The sequence below is a fragment of the Gorilla gorilla genome, chromosome 1 (assembly GCF_029281585.2).
Source record: "Gorilla gorilla gorilla isolate KB3781 chromosome 1, NHGRI_mGorGor1-v2.1_pri, whole genome shotgun sequence".
Taxonomy (NCBI): Eukaryota; Metazoa; Chordata; class Mammalia; order Primates; family Hominidae; genus Gorilla; species Gorilla gorilla.
In genome coordinates this window covers 105,734,930-105,754,644 of record NC_073224.2, presented here as the reverse complement: position 1 = coordinate 105,754,644, position 19,715 = coordinate 105,734,930, and the positions used below count along the sequence as shown (strand labels likewise).

Sequence of the window (19,715 nt, the reverse complement as noted above, 5' to 3'; positions counted from 1 at the left end):
CAGACACGGCAACCATCCGATTTCTCAATCCTTTCCCCACCTTTCCCCCCTTTCTATTCCACAAAGCCGCCACTGTCATCATGGCCCATTCTCAATGAGCTGTTGGGTACACCTCCCAGACGGGGTGGTGGCCGGGCAGAGGGGCTCCTCACTTCCCAGTAGGGGCGGCCGGGCAGAGGCGCCCCTCACCTCCCGGACGGGGCGGCTGGCCGGGCAGGGGGTTGACCCCCCCCCCACCTCCCTCCTGGACGGGGCGGCTGGCTGGGCAGAGGGGCTCCTCACTTCCCAGTAGGGGCGGCCGGGCAGAGGCGCCCCTCACCTCCCGGGTGGGGTGGCTGGCCAGGCGGGGGGCCGACCCCCCACCTCCCTCCCGGATGGGGCGGCTGGCCGGGCGGGGGGCCGACACCCCCACCTCCCTCCCCGACGGGGCGGCTGGCCGGGCGGGGGGCTGACCCCGCCACCTCCCTCCCGGACGGGGCGGCTGGCCGGGCGGGGGGCTGACCCCCCACCTCCCTCCCGGACGGGGCGGCTGGCTGGGCGGTGGGCTGGCCCCCCCACCTCCCTCCCGGACGGGGCGGCTGGCCAGGCAGAGGGGCTCCTCACTTCCCAGTAGGGGCGGCCGGGCAGAGGCGCCCCTCACCTCCCGGACGGTGCGGCTGGCCGGGGGGCTGACCCCCCCCACCTCCCTCCCGGACGGGGCGGCTGGCCGGGCCGGGGGCTGTCCCCCCCACCTCCCTCCCGGGCGGAGCGGCTGGCCGGGCAGAGGGGTTTTTTTGTATTTTTAGTAGAGACGGGGTTTCACCGTGTTAGCCAGGATGGTCTCGGTCTCCTGACTTCGTCATCCGCCCGTCTTGGCCTCCCAAAGTGCTGGGATTACAGGTGTGAGCCACCACACCCGGCCAACATAAAACATTTTTATAAAAAATATATCTTCAGGCCTGGTGTGGTGGCTCACGCCTATAATCCCAGCACTTTGGGAGGCTGAGGCCAGCGGATCACTTGAGTTCAGGAGTTTGAGACCAGCCTGGACAACATGGTGAAACCCCGTCTCTACTAAACATAGAAAAATTAGCCAGCCATGGTGGTGCACACCTGTAATGCCAGCTACTTGGGAGGCTGAGGCACAAGAATCACTTAAACACTGGAGGCGGAGGTTGCAGTGAACCAAGATTGTGTCACTGCCCTCCAACCTGGGCAACAGAGCAGCGAGACCCTGTCTCAAAAAACCCCAAAAAAGAAACAAAGAAACAAACTATATATATATATATATCTTCAGAGTTAAAAAATGGTGAGAACAAGAGCATTGTTTTATATATTTTTTCAACTCTCTTTAACTTCTGGCTTAATAGAAGACAGCTGCATTCTCATTATTATTATTATTATTTTTTTTTAGATGATGTCTCACTCTATCACCCATGCTGGAGTGCAGTGGCGTGACCTTGGCTCACTGCAACCTCCACCTCCCGGGTTCAAGCAATTCTTCCGCCTCAGCCTCCCGAGTAGCTGGGACTACAGACGTGCACCACCATGCCCAGCTAATTCTTTTGTATTTTTTGAAAAGACAGAGTTTCACTATGTTGGCCAGGCTGCTCTCGAACTCCTGACCTTAGGTGATCTGCCCGCCTCAGTCTCCCAAAGTGCTGGGTTTACAGGCGTGAGCCACCGAACCCAGTTGACAGCTTCATTCTTATATCTACTTCATTCTGTTACAATATGTACTTGTCGAAGGAAAGAGTATTATAATAACTTTTTCCAGTAACAGTGAGTATTCTTCTTTGATACTGCACAAAAACTTGACAAGTGGTAATTTCTTTTTTTTTTTTTTTTTTTTTGAGATGGAGTCTCACCCTGTTGCCCAGACTGGAGTGCAGTGGCGCGATCTCGGCTCACCACAACCTCTACCTCCCGGGTTCAAGCGATTCTTCTGCCTCAGCCTCCCAAGTAACTGGGACTACAGGCACATGCCACCCTGCCCAGCTAATTTTTGTATTTTTAGTAGAGACGGGGTTTCACCATGTTGGCCAGGCTGGTCTCAAACTCCTGACCTCAGATGATCCACCCGCTTTGGCCTCCCAAAGTACTGGGATTATAGGTGTGAGCCGCTGCGCCTGGCCAAAAGCAGTTATTTTAGCTTGTAACTTAATCGTGTAGTGCTTTTTCTCAAGAAAACCATCATGTTTCAGTAAGCAGCAGAAGTATTTTATGTCGGCTAGGCACAGTGGCTCATGCCTGTAATCCCAACACTTTGGCATTCTATTACTATGGACAGATCATGCAGAATGGTGGGTATAATATAATTGTCATTTGGGCAAAAAGGTAGAGAAGAGGCTGGGTGTGGTGGCTCTGGGGGGGCCAAGATGGGTCGATTGCTTGAGCCCAGGAGTTTGAGAACAGCCTGAACAATATTGTGAATCCCCATCTCTACAAAAAATACAAAAATTAGCTGGGCATGGTGGTGTGTGCTTGTAGTCCCAGCTACTTGGGAAGCTGAGATGGGAGGATCCCATGAGCCCAGGAGGTCAGGACTGCAGTGAGCTGTGATTGTGCCCACTGCACTCCAGCCTGGGTGACAGAGTGAAACCCTGTCTCAAAAAAAAAAAAAGTGCTTTATGTATACTTCCCATTTTGTCACACATAAATTATAAACACATATATTCAGGTGTTGAGATTTAATACAATTAATAATTTTTGCTGTGTCATCCAGGACACTCCTAAGTAGAACTGGCAATTTTCCCTTGAGATTACATGGCAGTGAAGAATACAATAACCAATAGCACAGTTTGATTCATGCTAAGGCACCAGCAGTTATACCCACTGTTGGATTTGCACCGTTAGTGCTAATGTAAACATGGAAAAAGAAAAAAGGCAAATAATGTTTTTGTATTATAACAAAAATAGTTTTGACCTCATAGTTCCCTAAAAAGGCATCAGGGACCACCAGGGGTCCATAAACCATATTTTTTGAGCTACTGGCCTAACCAGATCAGTGTTTAATCAGTGAAAGCTTGTTCTTAATTTTTTTTTTTTTTTTTTTGAGTCAAGATCTGGCTCTGTCGCCCAGGCTAGAGTGCAGTGGTGCAATCTCAGCTCACTGCAACCTCCACCTCCTGAGCTCAAGTTTTCCTCCCACTTTAGCCTCCTGAGTAGCTGAGACTATAGGCACGCACCACCATGCCCAGCTAATTTTTGTATTTTTTTGTATATATATTTTTTATTTTTTCGAGATAGTGTCTCGCTCTGTCGCCCAGACTGGAGTGCAGTGGTGCGATCTCAGCTCATTGCAACATCCACCTCCCAGGTTCAAGCAATTGTCCTGCCTCAGCCTCCCAAGTAGCTGGGTCTACAGGCATGTGCCACCACGCCCGGCTAATTTTTGTATTTTTAGTAGAGACAGGGTTTCACTATGTCGGCCAGGCTGGTCTCAAACTCCTGACCTCAGGTGATCTGCCTGCCTCGGCCTCCCAAAGTGCTGGGATTACAGGCGTGAGCCACCGCGCCCAGCCAATTTTTGTATTTTTTGTGAGACGGTTTCGCCATTTTGCCTAGGCTGGTCTCAAACTTGTGAGCTCAAGTAATCCTCCTACCTTGACCTCCCAAAGTGCTGGGATTACAGTCCCAAGCCACTGCACCCCTCTTTGTCTCCTTAAATTTTAAGTATGATTATATGATTACACCATAGTCAGAAGATAAAAACTAGGTTAAGATGCAGTTTGGGCCGGGTGCAGTGGCTCACGCCTGTAATCCCAACACTTTGGGAGGCTGAGGTGGGTGGATCACTTGAGGTCAGGAGTTCAAGACCAGCCTGGCCAACATGGTGAAACCCCATCTCTATTAAAAATACAAAAATTAGCTAGGCATGGTGGCGGGTGCCTGTAATCCCAGCTACTCAGGAGGCTTAGGCAGGAGAATTGCTTGAACCTGGGAGGCAGAGGTTGCACTGAGTCAAGATCACACCACTGCACTGCAGCCTGAGCAATACAGCGAGACTCAGTCTCAAAAAAAAAAGAGAGATACAGTTTTATTTGGAAACCTTGATGTGTCCTGTTTCATTGTGCTATCCAAAGACCTACAAACCTCCAGAGAGAGCAGTTAGTTGCTAATAAGGGCTCTCATAATTTCCGTCAAGCAGTAGTTTCACAGGTGGGCATCCACCTTGCTCCCTTCCTGGAGATCAAAGTACATACTTTATTATTTTATATTATGTTCCTTAAAATAATATTGTACCCGTCTTCATTTCAGGGGAATGAAATGGTGTTTTATCGATTCCTTAAACTAGAAAGGTCGTAGTGTGTTGCAGATAGTTCCAGAGTATTTTTCTGGGGATTGAAAGTGATAGAACTATGTATTAGGGCTTGAAACAATCCCAAATATTTTATTGTTTGTGTTAAACGAGGTAGAAAGGAAGTGACCTACCAGACAGTCAACTTGAGATGTATCTTATATACATTCAAATATAAGAAGTCTTCTAAAAAATGTATTGGCAGCTTTCCTTATGTTCGAGTTATAGCTACCTGAAAACTTTTGTTCCTATGCATAAAGATGTCTTTGGTGGACTTGGGAAAGAGGTTGCTAGAAGCAGCAAGAAAAGGCCAAGATGATGAAGTGAGAACGTTGATGGCAAATGGCGCCCCATTCACCACAGACTGGGTAAGCTTAGAGGAGAGGTCTCTTAATTATTTCCAATGTATGCTTTTACCAACATTTTTCTTAAAGGCTAACAGACTATTGGTTTTTCTTCACTCCCTTTCTACCTCATATCCCTTACAAGAGTTTTATTTTCTTTGTCTCATCTGAATATGTGGTTTTCTTTTTCTTTTAGTTTTCCAAATTGAGAGTCTCCTGTGGATATATAGGTGATAATTGTAAGGTATTATATACTTGTGATTTTCTATAATGTTTTTTAGAGTATTTTCTAAAGGTTTAATTGTCTCTGGAGTGTACTTGGGTTATAGGCTTCTGTAATTAGCTAGAAATTAAACAAAATCAATATAATAAGAATGCATTCCTAGACTAATAAACTCCTTGTTTCCTTTTCTCTAATATGCCCTGGTTAATAAGAAATTGTCTAGGCTGAGCATGGTGGCTCACGCCTGTAATCCCAGCACTTTGGGAGTCCAAGGCGGGTGGATCACCTGAGGTCAGGAGTTCGAGACCAGCCTGCTAACATGGTGAAACCCCCTTTCTACTAAAAATACAAAAAATTAGCCGGGCATGGTGGCGCACGCCTGTAATCCCAGCTACTTGAGAGGCTGAGGCAGGAGAATCGCGTGAACTCAGGAGGTGGAGGTTGCAGTGAGCCGAGATTGCGCCATTGCACTACAGCTTGGAAACTCTGTTTCAAAAAAAAAAAAAAAGAAGTCATCTAGCTGTTTTGTTTCCTTTACCACTGTTCAAAAAACATTAAAGAGGAAGGTGTAATTTAGCCTCAACCATCTTGGAGACCAAAGAGTTTCAGAAGAAACAGGTCCAAGTTATAATGTGGGCTTACTTAGCAGTCACAGATTTTGTACACGTTGCCTAATTTTAACAATTTCAATGAATGAGTGACCTCTATTCTGGACTGATTAATTGAGAGGCCAACAGATTCTTAGCATTTCACAAAAAGAAAGAAAAGGAAACCCATGAAATTAGCATTTCTATAAATAGACCTGGAAAGAACAATGTGAATTAAATTCAGTCAGGCAGAGAGGCTAAATATATGAAAAAGCAGAGAATAAACTAAACAGGCTTAAAATAAAGAGCATAACAAAAAGAAGGGAATAGAGCTCTGGCCAAAGTGGATGCTGATAGATAATTCCTACAAGATTTACGCTGGGATGACAGACTTACTTATTGCTGTTGATACATCATTGCTAAATTTTTATTGCATCTTCATCTCATCATTCATTTTGCCCTGCTTTACTGTGGCAAAAAACTTTTCTTCCAGTCAGTCAAATTTGTACCTCAAATTCCACATGTAACTTCTCTAGTCTCTACCCTTTTTCTTTTTTAAAATTTACTTTATTTATTTATTTTTTAATTTATTATGAGATAAGGTCTCTCTATGTTGCCCAGGCTGGTCTTGATCTCTTGGGCTCAAGCAGTCCTCCTGCCTTGACCTCCCAAAGTGCTGGGATTGCAGGCATGAGCCACCACATCCACCCTGATCCTTTTTTTGTTTGTTTTAACCTTCTAGACGCTGCGTAAAGTCACGTCCTTTAGGGAATCTTAACTGATAAATCCACCTGACATAAAGCCATTATACTTAGTACTTATTCAATTGGTGATATATTTATTTGTCCATTAGCATGTTAATTTTTTTTTTTTTTTTTTTTTTTTTTGAGATGGCGTTTCACTCTGTCGCCCAGGCTGGAGTGCAGTGGCACAATCTCAGTTCACTGCAACCTCCGCCTCCCAGGTTCAAAGCAATTCTCCCTGCCTCAGCCTCCTGAGGAGCTGGGATTACAGGTGCCCACCACCACGCCTGGCTAACTTTTTTTGTATTTTTTAGTTGAGACGGGGTTTCACCATGTTGGCCAGAAGAGTCTTGAACTCCTGACCTCAGGTGATCTGCCCACGCTGGCCTCCCAAAGTGCTAGGATTACAGGTGTGAGCCAGTGCACCTGGCCCCTGGCCTTTAATTTGTAAATTTAAGCATTTTTTCAGTTTTATCTGCCCAACCAGATTCTCTCTTGAAGGACAAGAACCATAGCTTGTTCATTTGTATCTCTCCAGTAACGATCTAGGACTCTGCACACAGTGGATATTCAATGAGCATTATTTTTCCACAGCTTGGAACATCACCCCTCCACCTTGCAGCTCAATATGGTCATTATTCCACAGCAGAAGTACTCCTTCGAGCAGGTGTTAGCAGGGATGCCCGGACTAAAGTAGACAGGACCCCCTTGCACATGGCTGCAGCCGATGGACATGCGCACATCGTGGAACTGCTTGTTCGGGTAAAGCAAGAATAGGGGCAAGGTTATGTTGTTAAAAAGGCATCCACTTTCCTGTTTTCTTACTTAAATGGGTACTAGGAAATGACTTGGGAATGATTAAGTTTAGGACAGCTATAGCATTAAGTTGCATCTCCAGGAGTCTTCATGGCAGGCCAGGTGCCTGTAATCCCAGCACTTTGGGAGGCCGAGACGGGTGGATCACAAGGTCAGGAATTCCAGACCAGCCAGACCAACATGGTGAAACCCCATCGCTACTGAAAAAAAGCAAAAAAAAATTAGCAGGACGTGGTGGTGCGCGACTGTAATCGCAGCTACTCAGGAAGCTGAGGCAGGAGAATCGCTTGAACCTGGGAGGCAGAGGTTGTGGTGAGGCAAGATCGCGCCACTGCACTCCAGCCTGGACAACAGAGCAAGAATCCATCTCAAAACAAAACAAAACAAAACAAAACAAAAAAAAAACCTTCATGGCTATGAGGAGTCTGTTTTCTTATTTATTTTTTGTTTGTTTGTTTGATTTTTGAGAAGGAGTCTTGCTCTTGTGGCCCAGGCTGAAGTGCAGTGGCACGATCTCTGCTCACCACAACCTCTGCCTCCTGGGTTGAAGTGATTCTTCTGCCTCAGCCTCCCGAGTAGCTGGGATTACAGGCGCCCGCCACTACACCCAGCCAATTTTTGTATTTTTAGTAGAGACGGGGTTTCACCATGTTGCCCAGGCTGGTCTCAAACTCCTGACCTCAGGTGATCCACCTGCCTTGGCCTCCCAAAGTGCTTGCATTACAGATGTGAGTCACCGCACCTGGCTGTTTTCTAATTTATTAAAACAATTTTTTTTTTTTTGAGATGAACTCTCAGCCGGGTGCGGTGGCTCACTCCTGTGTCTCCAAAAAAAAGATGAAGTCTCGCACTATCGCCCAGGCTGGAGTGCAGTGGCACAATCTTGGCTCATTGTAACCTCCGCCTCCTGGGTTCAAGCGATTCTCCTACCTCAGCCTCCCAAGTAGCTGGGATTACAGGCGCCCGCCACCATGCTCAGCTAAATTTTTTTTGTATTTTTAGTAGAGATGGGGTTTCACTGTGTTGGCCAGACTGGTCTCAAACTCCTGACCTTGTGATCTGCCTGCCTCGGACTCCCAAAGTGGTGGAATTATAGGTGTGAGCCACCACGCCCAGCCCTAAAACAATTTTTTAAATTTGAGACAGGGTCTCACTCTTTTGTCCTGGCTGGAGAGCAGTGGCATGATCATAGCTCACTGCAGTTTTCAACATCTGGGTTCAAGCAATCCTACTGCCTCAGCCTCCAAAGTAGCTGGGAGGACTACAGGCATGCAGCACCATGCCCAGCTAATTTATTTTTGTTTTTATTTTTTGTAGAGAATAGGGTCTCATTGTATTGCCCAGCCCAGGCTGGCCTTGCACTCCTGGCCTCAAGCAATTCTCCTGCCTCAGCCTCCCAACACTGACAGGTGTGGGGTTACTGTGCCTAGCCAGTTTTCTAATTTTTTTTTTTTTTTTTTAATTGAGACGGAGTCTTGCTCTGTCGCCAGGCTGGAGTGCAGTGGCGCAATACTGGCTCACTGCAACCTCTGCCTCCCAGGTTCAAGCGATTCTCCTGCCTCAGCCTCCGGAGTAGCTGGGACTACAGGCGTGCTCCACCACACCCAGCTAATTTTTATATTTTTAGTAGAGATGGGGTTTAACCATGTTGGCCAGGATGGTCTACATCTCTTGACCTCGTGATCCACCCGCCTCAGCCTTCCAAAGTGCTGGGATTACAGGCATGAGCCACCGCACCCAGCCATTTTTTTTAAATCGTATTTAAAAAAAAAAAATACAGATGAGATCTCACTACGTTGACCAGGCTGGTCTCAGACTCCTGGCCTCAAGTGATCCTTCCATCCTCAGCCTTCCAAAGTTCTGGGATTACAGGCATGAGCCATTGCTCCCAGCCTAGTTTTCCAATTTATTATTATTATTATTAATGGTTTTTTTTTTTTTTTTTTGGAGATGGTGGTCTCACTCTGTCACCCAGGCTAGAGTGCGGTGGTGCAGCCTCCACCTCCCAGGCTCAAGAGATTCTCCTACCTCAGCCTCCCCTTTAGCTGGGACAACAGGCACGTACTACCACGCCTGGCTAATGTTTTGAATTTTTTGTAGAGGCATGTTTTTTCACCATGTTCCCCAGGTTCATCTTGAACTCCTGAGCTCAAGCTTTTCTAATTTTTTAAATGCTAAACAGACTTACTGATTTTTCTTCTTTCCGTTCCTGAAGGTATTCTCTGCACTTATGCCTATTTATTCAGGCACTTGGCTTTCTGTTAATAAATGCAACAAAAATCTGTTCTTTCTCTCTTTGTCTTCCATCTGTTTAATTTCCCAATGATGTCCTTAGAGGACCCACTCGCTGAAAGCATTATGTCTGTCAGCATTTAGGAGAATTTGAGAAATGTTTTTCCCTTTGATATTCCTTAAATGTGATCTAGATTTGAGTACGTAATCTCTATGGAAATCCTCTGTATTTGATGATGGGATGTTGCACCTGTGCTACTATAACCGCTGTTTGTTGAAAAAAATGCTTTTCTGTGACAGAATGGTGCAGATGTGAATGCCAAGGACATGCTGAAGATGACAGCTTTGCATTGGGCCACAGAGCGCCACCATCGAGATGTCGTAGAGTTACTTATCAAATATGGAGCTGATGTCCATGCTTTCAGCAAATTTGATAAATCAGCCTTTGACATAGCTCTGGAGAAAAACAATGCTGAGATTTTGGTCATCCTCCAGGTGTGGTTCTTTTTATACTCTCCAGAGTGTATGTTAATTGAAGTTAAGGATTTTTTTTGTAGGAGTTGAATCAAAACTGAATTTTCCCTATTTTATTAAAGTAGCACTTCTAATATGTCTCAATCTTGTGACTCAGTGTCATTAGTATCTTTAAAATACAGATATGTATAGAATATATATTTGTGTGTATATATGTATATGCATATTTTTTTATATTTTTTATATATATTTTTAATATATATATTCTATAAAGCCCTGAATTAATCATGGTGATTAAAGAACCATGTTGTGGCTAGTACCAAAAACATTTATTTGGCTTTAGAATGTCTTTTTCTCCATGAAAATTTCCCTTTCTAATTAAACTTGACTTGGGACAATATTAAAAGTTACTTGATGTTTTCTGAATATTCATCAACTGATGTGAGACAGTATACAGATGCTCCTTGACTTATGATAGGGTTACTTTGGATCCATTTATGATGAGTTTATGCAGGTGTAACCCCATCATAAGTCAGATCACTTTCACACCATGGCAAAGTTGAAAAATTGTAAGTTGAACCCTTGTAAATTGGGGACTATCTATGAAGCTCTAAAGCATATTGAGTGATAAGGAAGCCACTTCAGAATTTAAAATTAACTGTGACGATTTCGTCCTTTTTTTTTTTTTTTTTTTTTTTTGAGGCAGAGTCTCACTCTGTTGCCCAGGCTGGAATGCAGTGGCATGATCTCAGCTCACTGCAGCCTCCATTTCCTGGGTTTGAGGGATTCTTCCACCTTAGCCTCCCGAGCAGCTGGGACAATAGCCACACACTACCATGACCAGCTTATTTTTGTATTTTTAGTAGAGACAGGGTTTCGCCATGTTGCCCAGGCTGGTTTCGAACTCCTAACCTCAGGTGATCCACCTGCCTTGGCCTCTCAAAGTGCTGGGATTACAAGTGTCAGCCACCGTGCCCGGCTGTGTCCCATTAATTTCTGTTTCCCACCCCCCACCCTGAGATAGAGTCTCACTCTGTCGCCCAGTGCAATGGCACGATCTCGGCTCACTGCTTGGATTCAAGTGATTCTTCCTCCTCAGCCTCCTGAGTAGCTGAGATTACAGGCACCTGCCATCATGCCCAGCTAATTTTTGTATTTTTGTAGAGACAGGGTTTCACCATTTTGGCCAGGCTGGTCTTGAACCCCTGATCTCAGGTGATCCGCCTGCCTCGGCCTCCCAAAGTGCTGGGATTACAGGCGTGAGCCACTGCGCCTGGCCTGCCCATTAATTTCTTAAGCCAGCACTGTACATCAGGGAACAATAGGACAGGGGATATAAAAATTAACAGGACATGGGCCAGGCATGGTGGCTCATGCCTGTAATCCCAACACTTTGGGAGGCCGAGGCAGGTGGATCACCTGAGGTCAGGAGTTCGAGACCAGCCTGGCCAATATGGTGAAATCCCGTCTCTACTAAAAATGCAAAAAAAATTTGCTGGGCATGGTGGCGTGTGCCTGTAATCCCAGCTACTCGGGAGGCTGAAGCAGGAGAATCACTTGAACCTGGGAGGCAGAGGTTGCAGTGAGCCAAGATCTCGCCACTGCACTCGAGCCTGGGTGACACAGCAGGATTCCATCTCAAAAAAAAAAAAAAAATTAATAGGACATGAAGTGTTGAAAGCATGATAAAAGTAAAGACAGGCAAGAAAATATTATAATATTGCATGATAAATAGATATCTAGTAAGTGCCATGGGAGCAAAAAGGAGGGAATAGTGGAATGTGAACTGAATATTGAAGTAGGCAGAGAAGTGAGAAAACTATATTCTAGGCTAGAAAAAGAGCAAATCAAAGACACAGAGGTGTGAAAGAACGTGGAATGTTCAAGAAAAAGTAGTTGAGTGATGAGAGAATGGGCAAAGGAAGTAGAGTTTGGGAGTGGCAGATGCTAAGCTTGAAAGTTAGGCTGGATTCTGAATGTAGGGATGCTTTACAGCATGTGAAGGAGTTTGAACTGTTACGTGGGCGATGCATTTGGATAGAAGTTTTTAAATAGAGGACTGATATGACTAAATTTGGTTTAAAAAGATGATTGTTTGGAATGTGGCACACAGATGAGAGAGACACTTAATGCTAAATAACTATACGGTGACTTTCATTAGGCCAGGCAAGGGCCAATGAGAACTTGAACCAAGGAAGTGCTACTGTTTCGCCACGTAGCAGTACTACTCTTCCCTCCTCTGTGCTCCCATAGCACTTACTAGATGTCTATTTATTATGTAATATTGTAATATTTTATTTTCTATCTTTAATTTTATCGTGCTGTGAACACTTCATGTCCTAGTGGAGGATAAAGGAAAAGGGCAAATTCAAGAAGGAATTTAGGCCAGGCATGGTAGCTCACGCCTGTAATCCTAGCACTTTGGGAGGCCGAGGCGGGTGAATCCCCTGAGGTCAGGACTTCAAGACCAGCCTGGCCAACATGGTGAAACCTCATCTTTACTAAAAATACAGAAATTAGCTGGCTTGGTGGTGGGTGCCTGTAATCCCAGCTACTTGGGAGATGGAGGCAGGAGAATCGGTTGAACTTGGGAGGTGGAGGTTGTAGTGAGCTGAGCTGAGATCGTGCCACTGTACTCCGGCCTGGGAGACAAGAGTGAGACTCTCAAAAAAAAAAAAAAAAAGGAATTTCACAATATCCAAAGAATGGATAACCTGTTTCATTTGAAGCTCTTAGTCAAGGGGATAATTATATATGAAAAACAGTCATTTCTGGCTGGGCGTGGTGGCTCATGCCTGTAATCCTAACACTTTGGGAGGCTGAGGAGGGTGGATTGCCTGAGCTCAGGAGTTCAACGCCAGCCTGGGCAACTCGATGAAACCCTGTCTCTACTAAAATACAAAAGAAATTAGCCAGGCATGGCAGCGTGCGCCTATAGTCCCTTGCTACTTGGGAGGCCGAGGCAGGAACTCTGGAGGCGGAGGTTGCAGTGAGCCGAGATCGCACCACTGCACTCCAGCCTGGGCGACAGAGTGGGACTCCGTCTCAAAAAAAAAATAAAAAGAGAGAGAGAGAGACAGAGAAAGCAAGCAAGCAAGCCATTTCTGCTGCATTTTCAGTATTTTTTTTTAATTGACAGGTGGTCTATAGACTGGTTAGTCCCTTGAACTTCCAATTCTTTGTTTAGAGCCCTTTCATAACTGGACTTTTTAAAGTAGTGATTATGTTTGTAGAAAATTGCTTCTGAAAGTAATAAAGATAAGCTACTTTTCACCAAAATTGAACAGATATCCCTGGAAGCAAAAGTACAGCATATGGAGCGAGACTTTAAAATCTGGCACTTATTTATTTCTTTGTTATATATTCTCTCAGGAATTTTTTCAGTGGCCGGATGGAACAAGTAGTTGGACAAAACTCTAGAGAATATTGTTCTCTATAGATACTCTGCAGGGATCTCTTGCTAGCACACTGACATGTAGATAATTAATCACAAAATGTTGGTGCTGGAAATTACTTTTTAGACTATTCAGGTCAACTCCCTCATTTTTCTTTTTTCTTTTTTTGAGATGGAGTCTCACTCTGTCGCCCAGGCTGGAGTATAATGACGCTATCTTGGCTCACCGCAATCTTGGCCTCCTGGGTTCAAGCAATTCTCCTGCTTCAGCCTCCCAAGTAGCTGGGATTACAAGCACCTGCCACCACGCCCAGCTGATATTTTTGCATTTAGTAGAGACAGGGTTTCACCATGTTGGCCAGGCTGGTCTCAAACTCCTGACCTCAAGTGGTCCACCCGCCTCAGCCTCCCAAAGTGGTGGGATTACAGGCATGAGCCACCGTGCCTGGCCTGACTCCCTCATTTTTCAAATGAAAAAAACAAGATTCATAGAGGTTAATTGAATTGTCTAGAAGTTTTTGCAATAATACACGTTTGCTTTCCTGAAGTAGGAATAAGCTTTGGAAAGCAACCTAACAACTCTGTTGGCCTGGTCTGAAAAAAAATGGTGGTCTTAATGAGAACTCTCATCTCCCTGGGACATTGTGTATGGGAACTAGTTATAATTGATAGAGCATTGGGATGGGAGTGGAATATGCTGTTCAGTAACTGTGTAACTAAAGCTAGTAAGTGTTCTTGGGCTGGGCACGGTGGCTCAAGCCTGTAATCCTACCACTTTAGGAGGCCAAGGTGGGCAATTTGCCTGAGCCCAGAAATTCTAGACCAACTTGGGCAACATGGCAAAACCCTCTACTAAAAATACAAAAAATTAGCTGGGCGTGGTGGCATGTGCCTGTAATCCCAGCTGCTCGGGAGGGTGAGGCATGAGAATTGCCTGAACCCAGGATGTGGAGGTTTTAATGAGCCGAGATCGTGCCACTGTACTCCAGCCTGGGTGGCAGATTGAGACTGTCTCAAAAAAAAAAAAAAGAAAAGAAAAGCTAATAAGTGTTCTGATTGAAATATCCTGCCTTGTTTGATAGGAAGCAATGCAGAATCAGGTGAATGTTAATCCAGAGAGAGCCAACCCTGTGACTGACCCTGTGAGTATGGCTGCTCCATTCATCTTCACGTCGGGTGAGGTTGTTAACCTCGCAAGCCTTATTTCTTCAACCAACACCAAAACAACCTCAGGTAATGTTCTGATAACATGAAATTTATTTTAGATTCAAAAAAGAACAGAACCCTAGATTTTCCAGGAGATGAATGGATACCCTTTCTAATACTCCTTAATTAAAATATTGCCAAAGCAGAAGATTTGTAATAGATTTTAAAGCTGAGGTACTTATTCTTTCTGGGGAAGGGAAGATCATGCATAGATATTACAAAGGAATACTTATTGTGTTAAAAGTAAAATATTCTGGCTTGGGCACAGTGGCTCATATCTGTAATCCCAATGCTTTGGGAGGCCAAGGTGGGAAGATTGCTTGAGGCCACCCTGGACTGGACAACATAGCAAGACCCCATCCTCTACTAAAAATAAATTGGGTGGGCATGGTGATGCATACCTGCAGTCCCAGCTACTCAGGAGGCTGACATGGGAGGATCTCGTGAGCTCAGGAGTTGGACTTACTGTGAGTTATAATTGTGCCACTGTACTCTGGCCTGGATGACAGAGCAAGACCCTGTCTCTAAAAAAAAAAAAAAAAAAAAGGAAAATATTGTACAGATTAATCTATTGAAGGGTTATGCCTAGACCAAAAATGAAAATATGAAGGTGCCTCAACGTGATACTGATAAGGGAAATAAACATTAATAGTTTAAAGCAGTAACAAAGCAGAATAAACATAAGCGGCTTTTGGAGTACTGATATAAAAGAGGTAAATGTGATTATCTGAATAAAGTATAAGAGTCTGGATTTGTTCTTAGTGCATATATAAAAAGAAAACAGCAGAGAAAACTACTTGGTGTTGATCTTTTGAAACCTGTATGTTTTTGACTTGGCGCGGTGCCTCACAGCTGTAGTCCCAGCACTTTGGGAGGCCGAAGTGGGTGGATCACCTGAAGTCAGAAGTTTAAGACCAGCCTGGTCAATATGGTGGAACCCCATCTCTACTAAATATACAAAAATTAGCCGGGTGTGGTGGTGGGTGCCTGTAATCCCAGCTACTTGTGAGATTGAGGCAGGAGAATCACTTGAACCTGGGAGGCGGAGGTTGCAGTGAGCCGAGATTGTGCGGTTGCACTCCAGCCTGGGCAACAAGAGTGAAACTTCATCTCAAAAAAAAAAAAAAAAAAGAAAGAAAGAAACCTGCATGTTTTCAACAAAACCTTTTATCTAAATAAGAATGAATGAGTTTGTTTTTCAGCATCTCCTTTATTTTTTATTTTTTATTTTTTATTTTTTTCTCCGAGGCGGAGTCCCGCTCTGTTTCCCAGGCTGGAGTGCAGTGGCGCAATCTTGGCTCACTGCAACCTTTGCCTCCCGGGTTCAAGCGATTCTCCTGCCTCAGCCTCCTGAGTAGCTGGGACTACAGGCATGTGCCACCACGCCCAGCTAATTTTTGTATTTTTACTAGAGACGGGGTTTCACCATGTTAGCCAGGATGGTCTTGATCTCCTGACCTCGTGATCTACCCGCCTCGGCCTCCCAAAGTGCTGGGATTACAGGCATGAGCCACCGCACCTGGCCTTTCAGTTAGCATCTCCTTTTACAAATATTTTTTTTACAATGAAATAACTTGTGTCCTCATTTAAATAAATTTTCCAATTGACTATTGGTTTCTTTTTCTGTTTCTTTTATTTGAAATAACAGTATTCTTAGTTAAGTTTGTATAATGTCAAAGGAAAGATCTTGACTAAGCTATTGATATTGAGAGGTAGTGTGGTAAAAGAGAAGAAGCAATGTATGTGATATACACAGAATTTTGGAATCAGAATTGTGCTCAAATAATTATTGGTTGACTAGCTGCTTAACCCTAGGAAAACTTCATACTTTTCTATGCCTTGTTTACTTATCTGCAAAATTGGGATATAATAATACCTACTTTATGAGGTTGTTGTGAGAGTTTGAGAATTTGTATTTCAAGGTCCATTTTATAGTAGGGCTTCAATAATAGCTATTAAATGAAAACGTAGTATCTTAGCGAAGTTTGACCCCAACATGCCCACCAGGGGGCAATAGTGATCTTCATTTTATAAGCTATCAACAGGTATTTAAAATAATTTTGCATTCAGCAGGATGATACAAAAACTTTACATTAAATTTATATATACATGTAATCGGAATATTCACAATCTTTTGAATTCATATTGGTTCAGTCACACTGATTAAAACAACTTTTTTTTTTTTTTTTTGAGACGGAGTCTTGCTCTGTCGCCCAGGCTGGAGTGCAGTGGCCTAATCTTGGCTCACTGCAACCTCCGCCTCCTGGGTTCAAGTGATTCTCCTGCCTCAGCCTCCCGAGTAGCTGGGATTACAGGCGCCTGCCACCATGCCTGGCTAATTTTTGTATCTTTAGTAGAGACGGGGTTTCACCATGTTGGCCAGGCTGGTCTTGAACTCCTGACCTTGTGATCCACCCGCCACGGCCTCCTAAAATGCTGGGATTACAGGCGCCTGCCACCACACCCAGCTAATTTTTTTGTAGTTTTTAGTAGAGGTGGGGTTTCACCATGTTGCCCAGGCTGGTCTCAAACTCCTGGGCTCAAGCAATTCACCTGCCTTAGCCTCCCAAAGTATTGGGATTACAAGTGTGAGCCACTGTGCCTGGCCCTTTTTTTTTTTTTTTTTTTTGAGACAGAGTTTTACTCTGTCACTCAGGCTGGAGTGCAGTGGCATGATCTTGGCTCACCGCAAACTCTGCCTCCCAGGTTCAAGCGATTCTCGTGCCTCAACCTCCTAAGTAGCTGGGATACTGGTGCCTGCCACCACGCCCAGCTAATTTTTGTATTTTTAGAAGAGACGGGGTTTCACCATGTTGGCCAGGCTGGTTTCAAACTCCTGACCTCAGGTGATCTGCCCACCTCGGCCTCCCAAAGTGCTGGGATTACAGGCATGAGCCACCGCGCCTGGCCCTGACTTCTTGAAAGAGGAAAAACTGGAAAGAATATTTAAGCATAGGTAGTGGGAAAACTTAAAAATTAAGAGTAGGCTGGGTGCGGTGGCTCACGCCTATAATCTCAGCACTTTGGGAGGCTGAGGCAGGTGGATAGCTTGAACTCATGAGTTCGAGAGCAGCCTGGGCAGCATGGTGAAACCTGGTCTGTACAAAAAATACAAAAAAAAAAAAAATTAGCCAGGCATGGTGATGCACGCCTGTAGTCCCAGCTACTTGGGAGGCTGAGGTGGGAGGACAGCTTGGGCGTGGGAGGCAGAGGCTGGAGTAAGCCAAGATTGTACCACTGCACTGCAGCCTGGGCGATAATGCCAGAGTTTGTCTTGAAAAAAAAAAAATTAAGAGTACATTTAAAAATAAAATATATTGCTTAGTGTGCTGGCTCACGCCTATAATCCCAGCACTTTGGGAGGCCGAGGTGGGCAGATCACTTGAGGTCAGGAGTTCGAGACCAGCCTGGCTAACATGGTGAAACCCCGTCTTACTAAAAATACAAAAATTAGCTGGGCATGGTGGCGCGCGCCTGTAGTCCCAGTTACTAGGGAGGCTGAGGCAGGAGAATGGCGTGAACCTGGGAGGCTGAAGTTGCAGTGAGCTGAGATCGCGCCACTGCACTCCAGTCTGGGCAACAAGAGCAAAACTCCGTCTCAAAAAAAAAAAAAAAAAAAAGAAAAGAAAAGAATACAGGAATAGCCAATAGAGGGTGCAGCAGCTACTTCTACTTCTATACTAACAAAGATTAATGTCATGCCAGCTGACAAGAAATGTTTATAGGGTCCAGCCCCAGCATCACCAGGCAGGACAAAGAAGGGTAGATTTGGAACTGAGAGGCAATAAATTTGTAACTGGCATAATAGGTATCTCTGAAATTATAGTGAAAGAAATAGAGAAATATAATTCATTTTATAAAAGTAAGATTTATACAAAACTGTTGAGTAATACTTTTTTTCCCCAACAAGGAAATATCTACAGTTAGAGTAATATTTTTGGTTCATAAAGTTAGGCATGTCTGTTGCCAGATCTAGTGCGCTTCCCTCTTACAACTTAGCTATGAGAATAGCACACAGATATAAGAGAAGAAGGTTATGAACAAAGTCTTTTTAAAAGTACATCTTGGCTGGATACAGTGGCTCATGCCTATAATCCCAGCACTTTGGGAGGCCGAAGCAGGCAGATCACCTGAAGTCAGGAGTTCAAGACCAGCCTGGGCAACATGGCGAGACCTCGTCTCTACTAAAAGTATAAAAATTAGCTGGGTGTGGTGATGCACACCTGTAATCCCAGCTACTCAGGAGGCTGAGATAGGAGAAGCGCTTGAATCCGGGAGGCGGAGGTTGCAATGAGCTGAGACCGTGCCACTGCACTCCAGCCTGGGAGACAGAGCGAGACTCCATCTCAAAAAGTAAATAAATAAAAAATAAAAGTACATCTTGACATAACTGAAGTATTTTTAGCATTTAGCGTTTTTAGCGTTAATCTATTGTACTACCCTTTGACATTCAATATATGAAACTTTTTATTTTTATATTTATTTATTGAGATGGAGTCTTTCTCTGTCACCCAAGCTGAAGTGCAGTGGTGCGATCTCGGCTCACTGCAATCTCCACTTCCCAAGTTCAAGCGATTCTCTTGCCTCAGCCTCCTGAGTAGCTGGGATTATAGGTGCCCACCACCAACCCAGCTAATTTTTGTATTTTTAGTAGAGACAGGGTTTCACCTTGGTGGCCAGGCTGGTCTCAAACTCCTGACCTCAGGTGATCCACCCGCCTCGGCCTCCCAAAGTGCGAGGATTACAGGCATGAGCCACAGCGTCCGACCATGAAACTTTAGGTTTTTAACTAGTCTTGTACTACAGGTGAATCCTATTCTTCACATCTATCTAGCTGATGAAAAAAGGTAGTATGATTGGGTAAAGCCCAGAAGGGGACTATTCCCTTATCACTGCTGAGCTTGGGGTGAGGTATGCATTTTACACTTACTGCCTGCTGCCAAGGAGAGCTCTGCCCAGCCAGCTTAGGGAGTGGGTAGCACTCTTGGTCTGTTAGCTACTAATGCTCAGCACTGGCAGTGCCAAGAGAATGATTAAATGAGGGGAATGTAGTGGCCCTGTACAAAGTATACTTTTTTTTGAGAAGGAGTCTCGCTCTGTCGCCCAGGCTGGAGTGCAATGGTGTGATCTCAGCTCACTGCAAGCTCTGGCTCCCGGGTTCACGCCATTCTCCTGCCTCAGCCTCCCAAGTGGCTGAGACTACAGGCGCCTACTACCACGCCCAGCTAATTTTTTGTATTTTTAGTAGAGACGGGGTTTCACCATGTTAGCCAGGATGGTCTTGAACTCCTGACCTCGTGATCCACCCGCCTCGGCCTCCCAAAGTGCTGGGATTACAGGCAGGAATGGCGCCCGGCCCTCCAAGTATATTAATTTAATCCACTTTAAAGGAAAAACTTTTTAAACCTTAAAAGAAT

General features: G+C 44.8%; 1 protein-coding gene across 25 annotated transcripts in view; it reads left to right on the top strand.

Moving 5' to 3' along the window:
• Positions 1-19,715, top strand: part of GABPB2 (GA binding protein transcription factor subunit beta 2) — a 57,484-nt gene that overhangs the window by 11,215 nt on the left and 26,554 nt on the right. For 6 of the 25 annotated variants that reach the window (XM_055358664.2, XM_019022084.3, XM_019022115.4 and 3 more), the window contains exons 2-5: positions 4,540-4,647; positions 6,771-6,938; positions 9,525-9,719; positions 14,175-14,325. In XM_055358664.2, coding sequence (XP_055214639.1) covers positions 4,540-4,647; positions 6,771-6,938; positions 9,525-9,719; positions 14,175-14,325 — 622 coding nt within the window. Of the gene's footprint in view, positions 1-944; positions 2,283-4,539; positions 4,648-4,819; positions 4,868-6,770; positions 6,939-9,524; positions 9,720-14,174; positions 14,326-19,715 lie in introns of those variants that run through there. The other 19 variants (XM_055358610.2, XM_019022075.4, XM_055358673.2 and 16 more) reach the window with 17 other exon arrangements.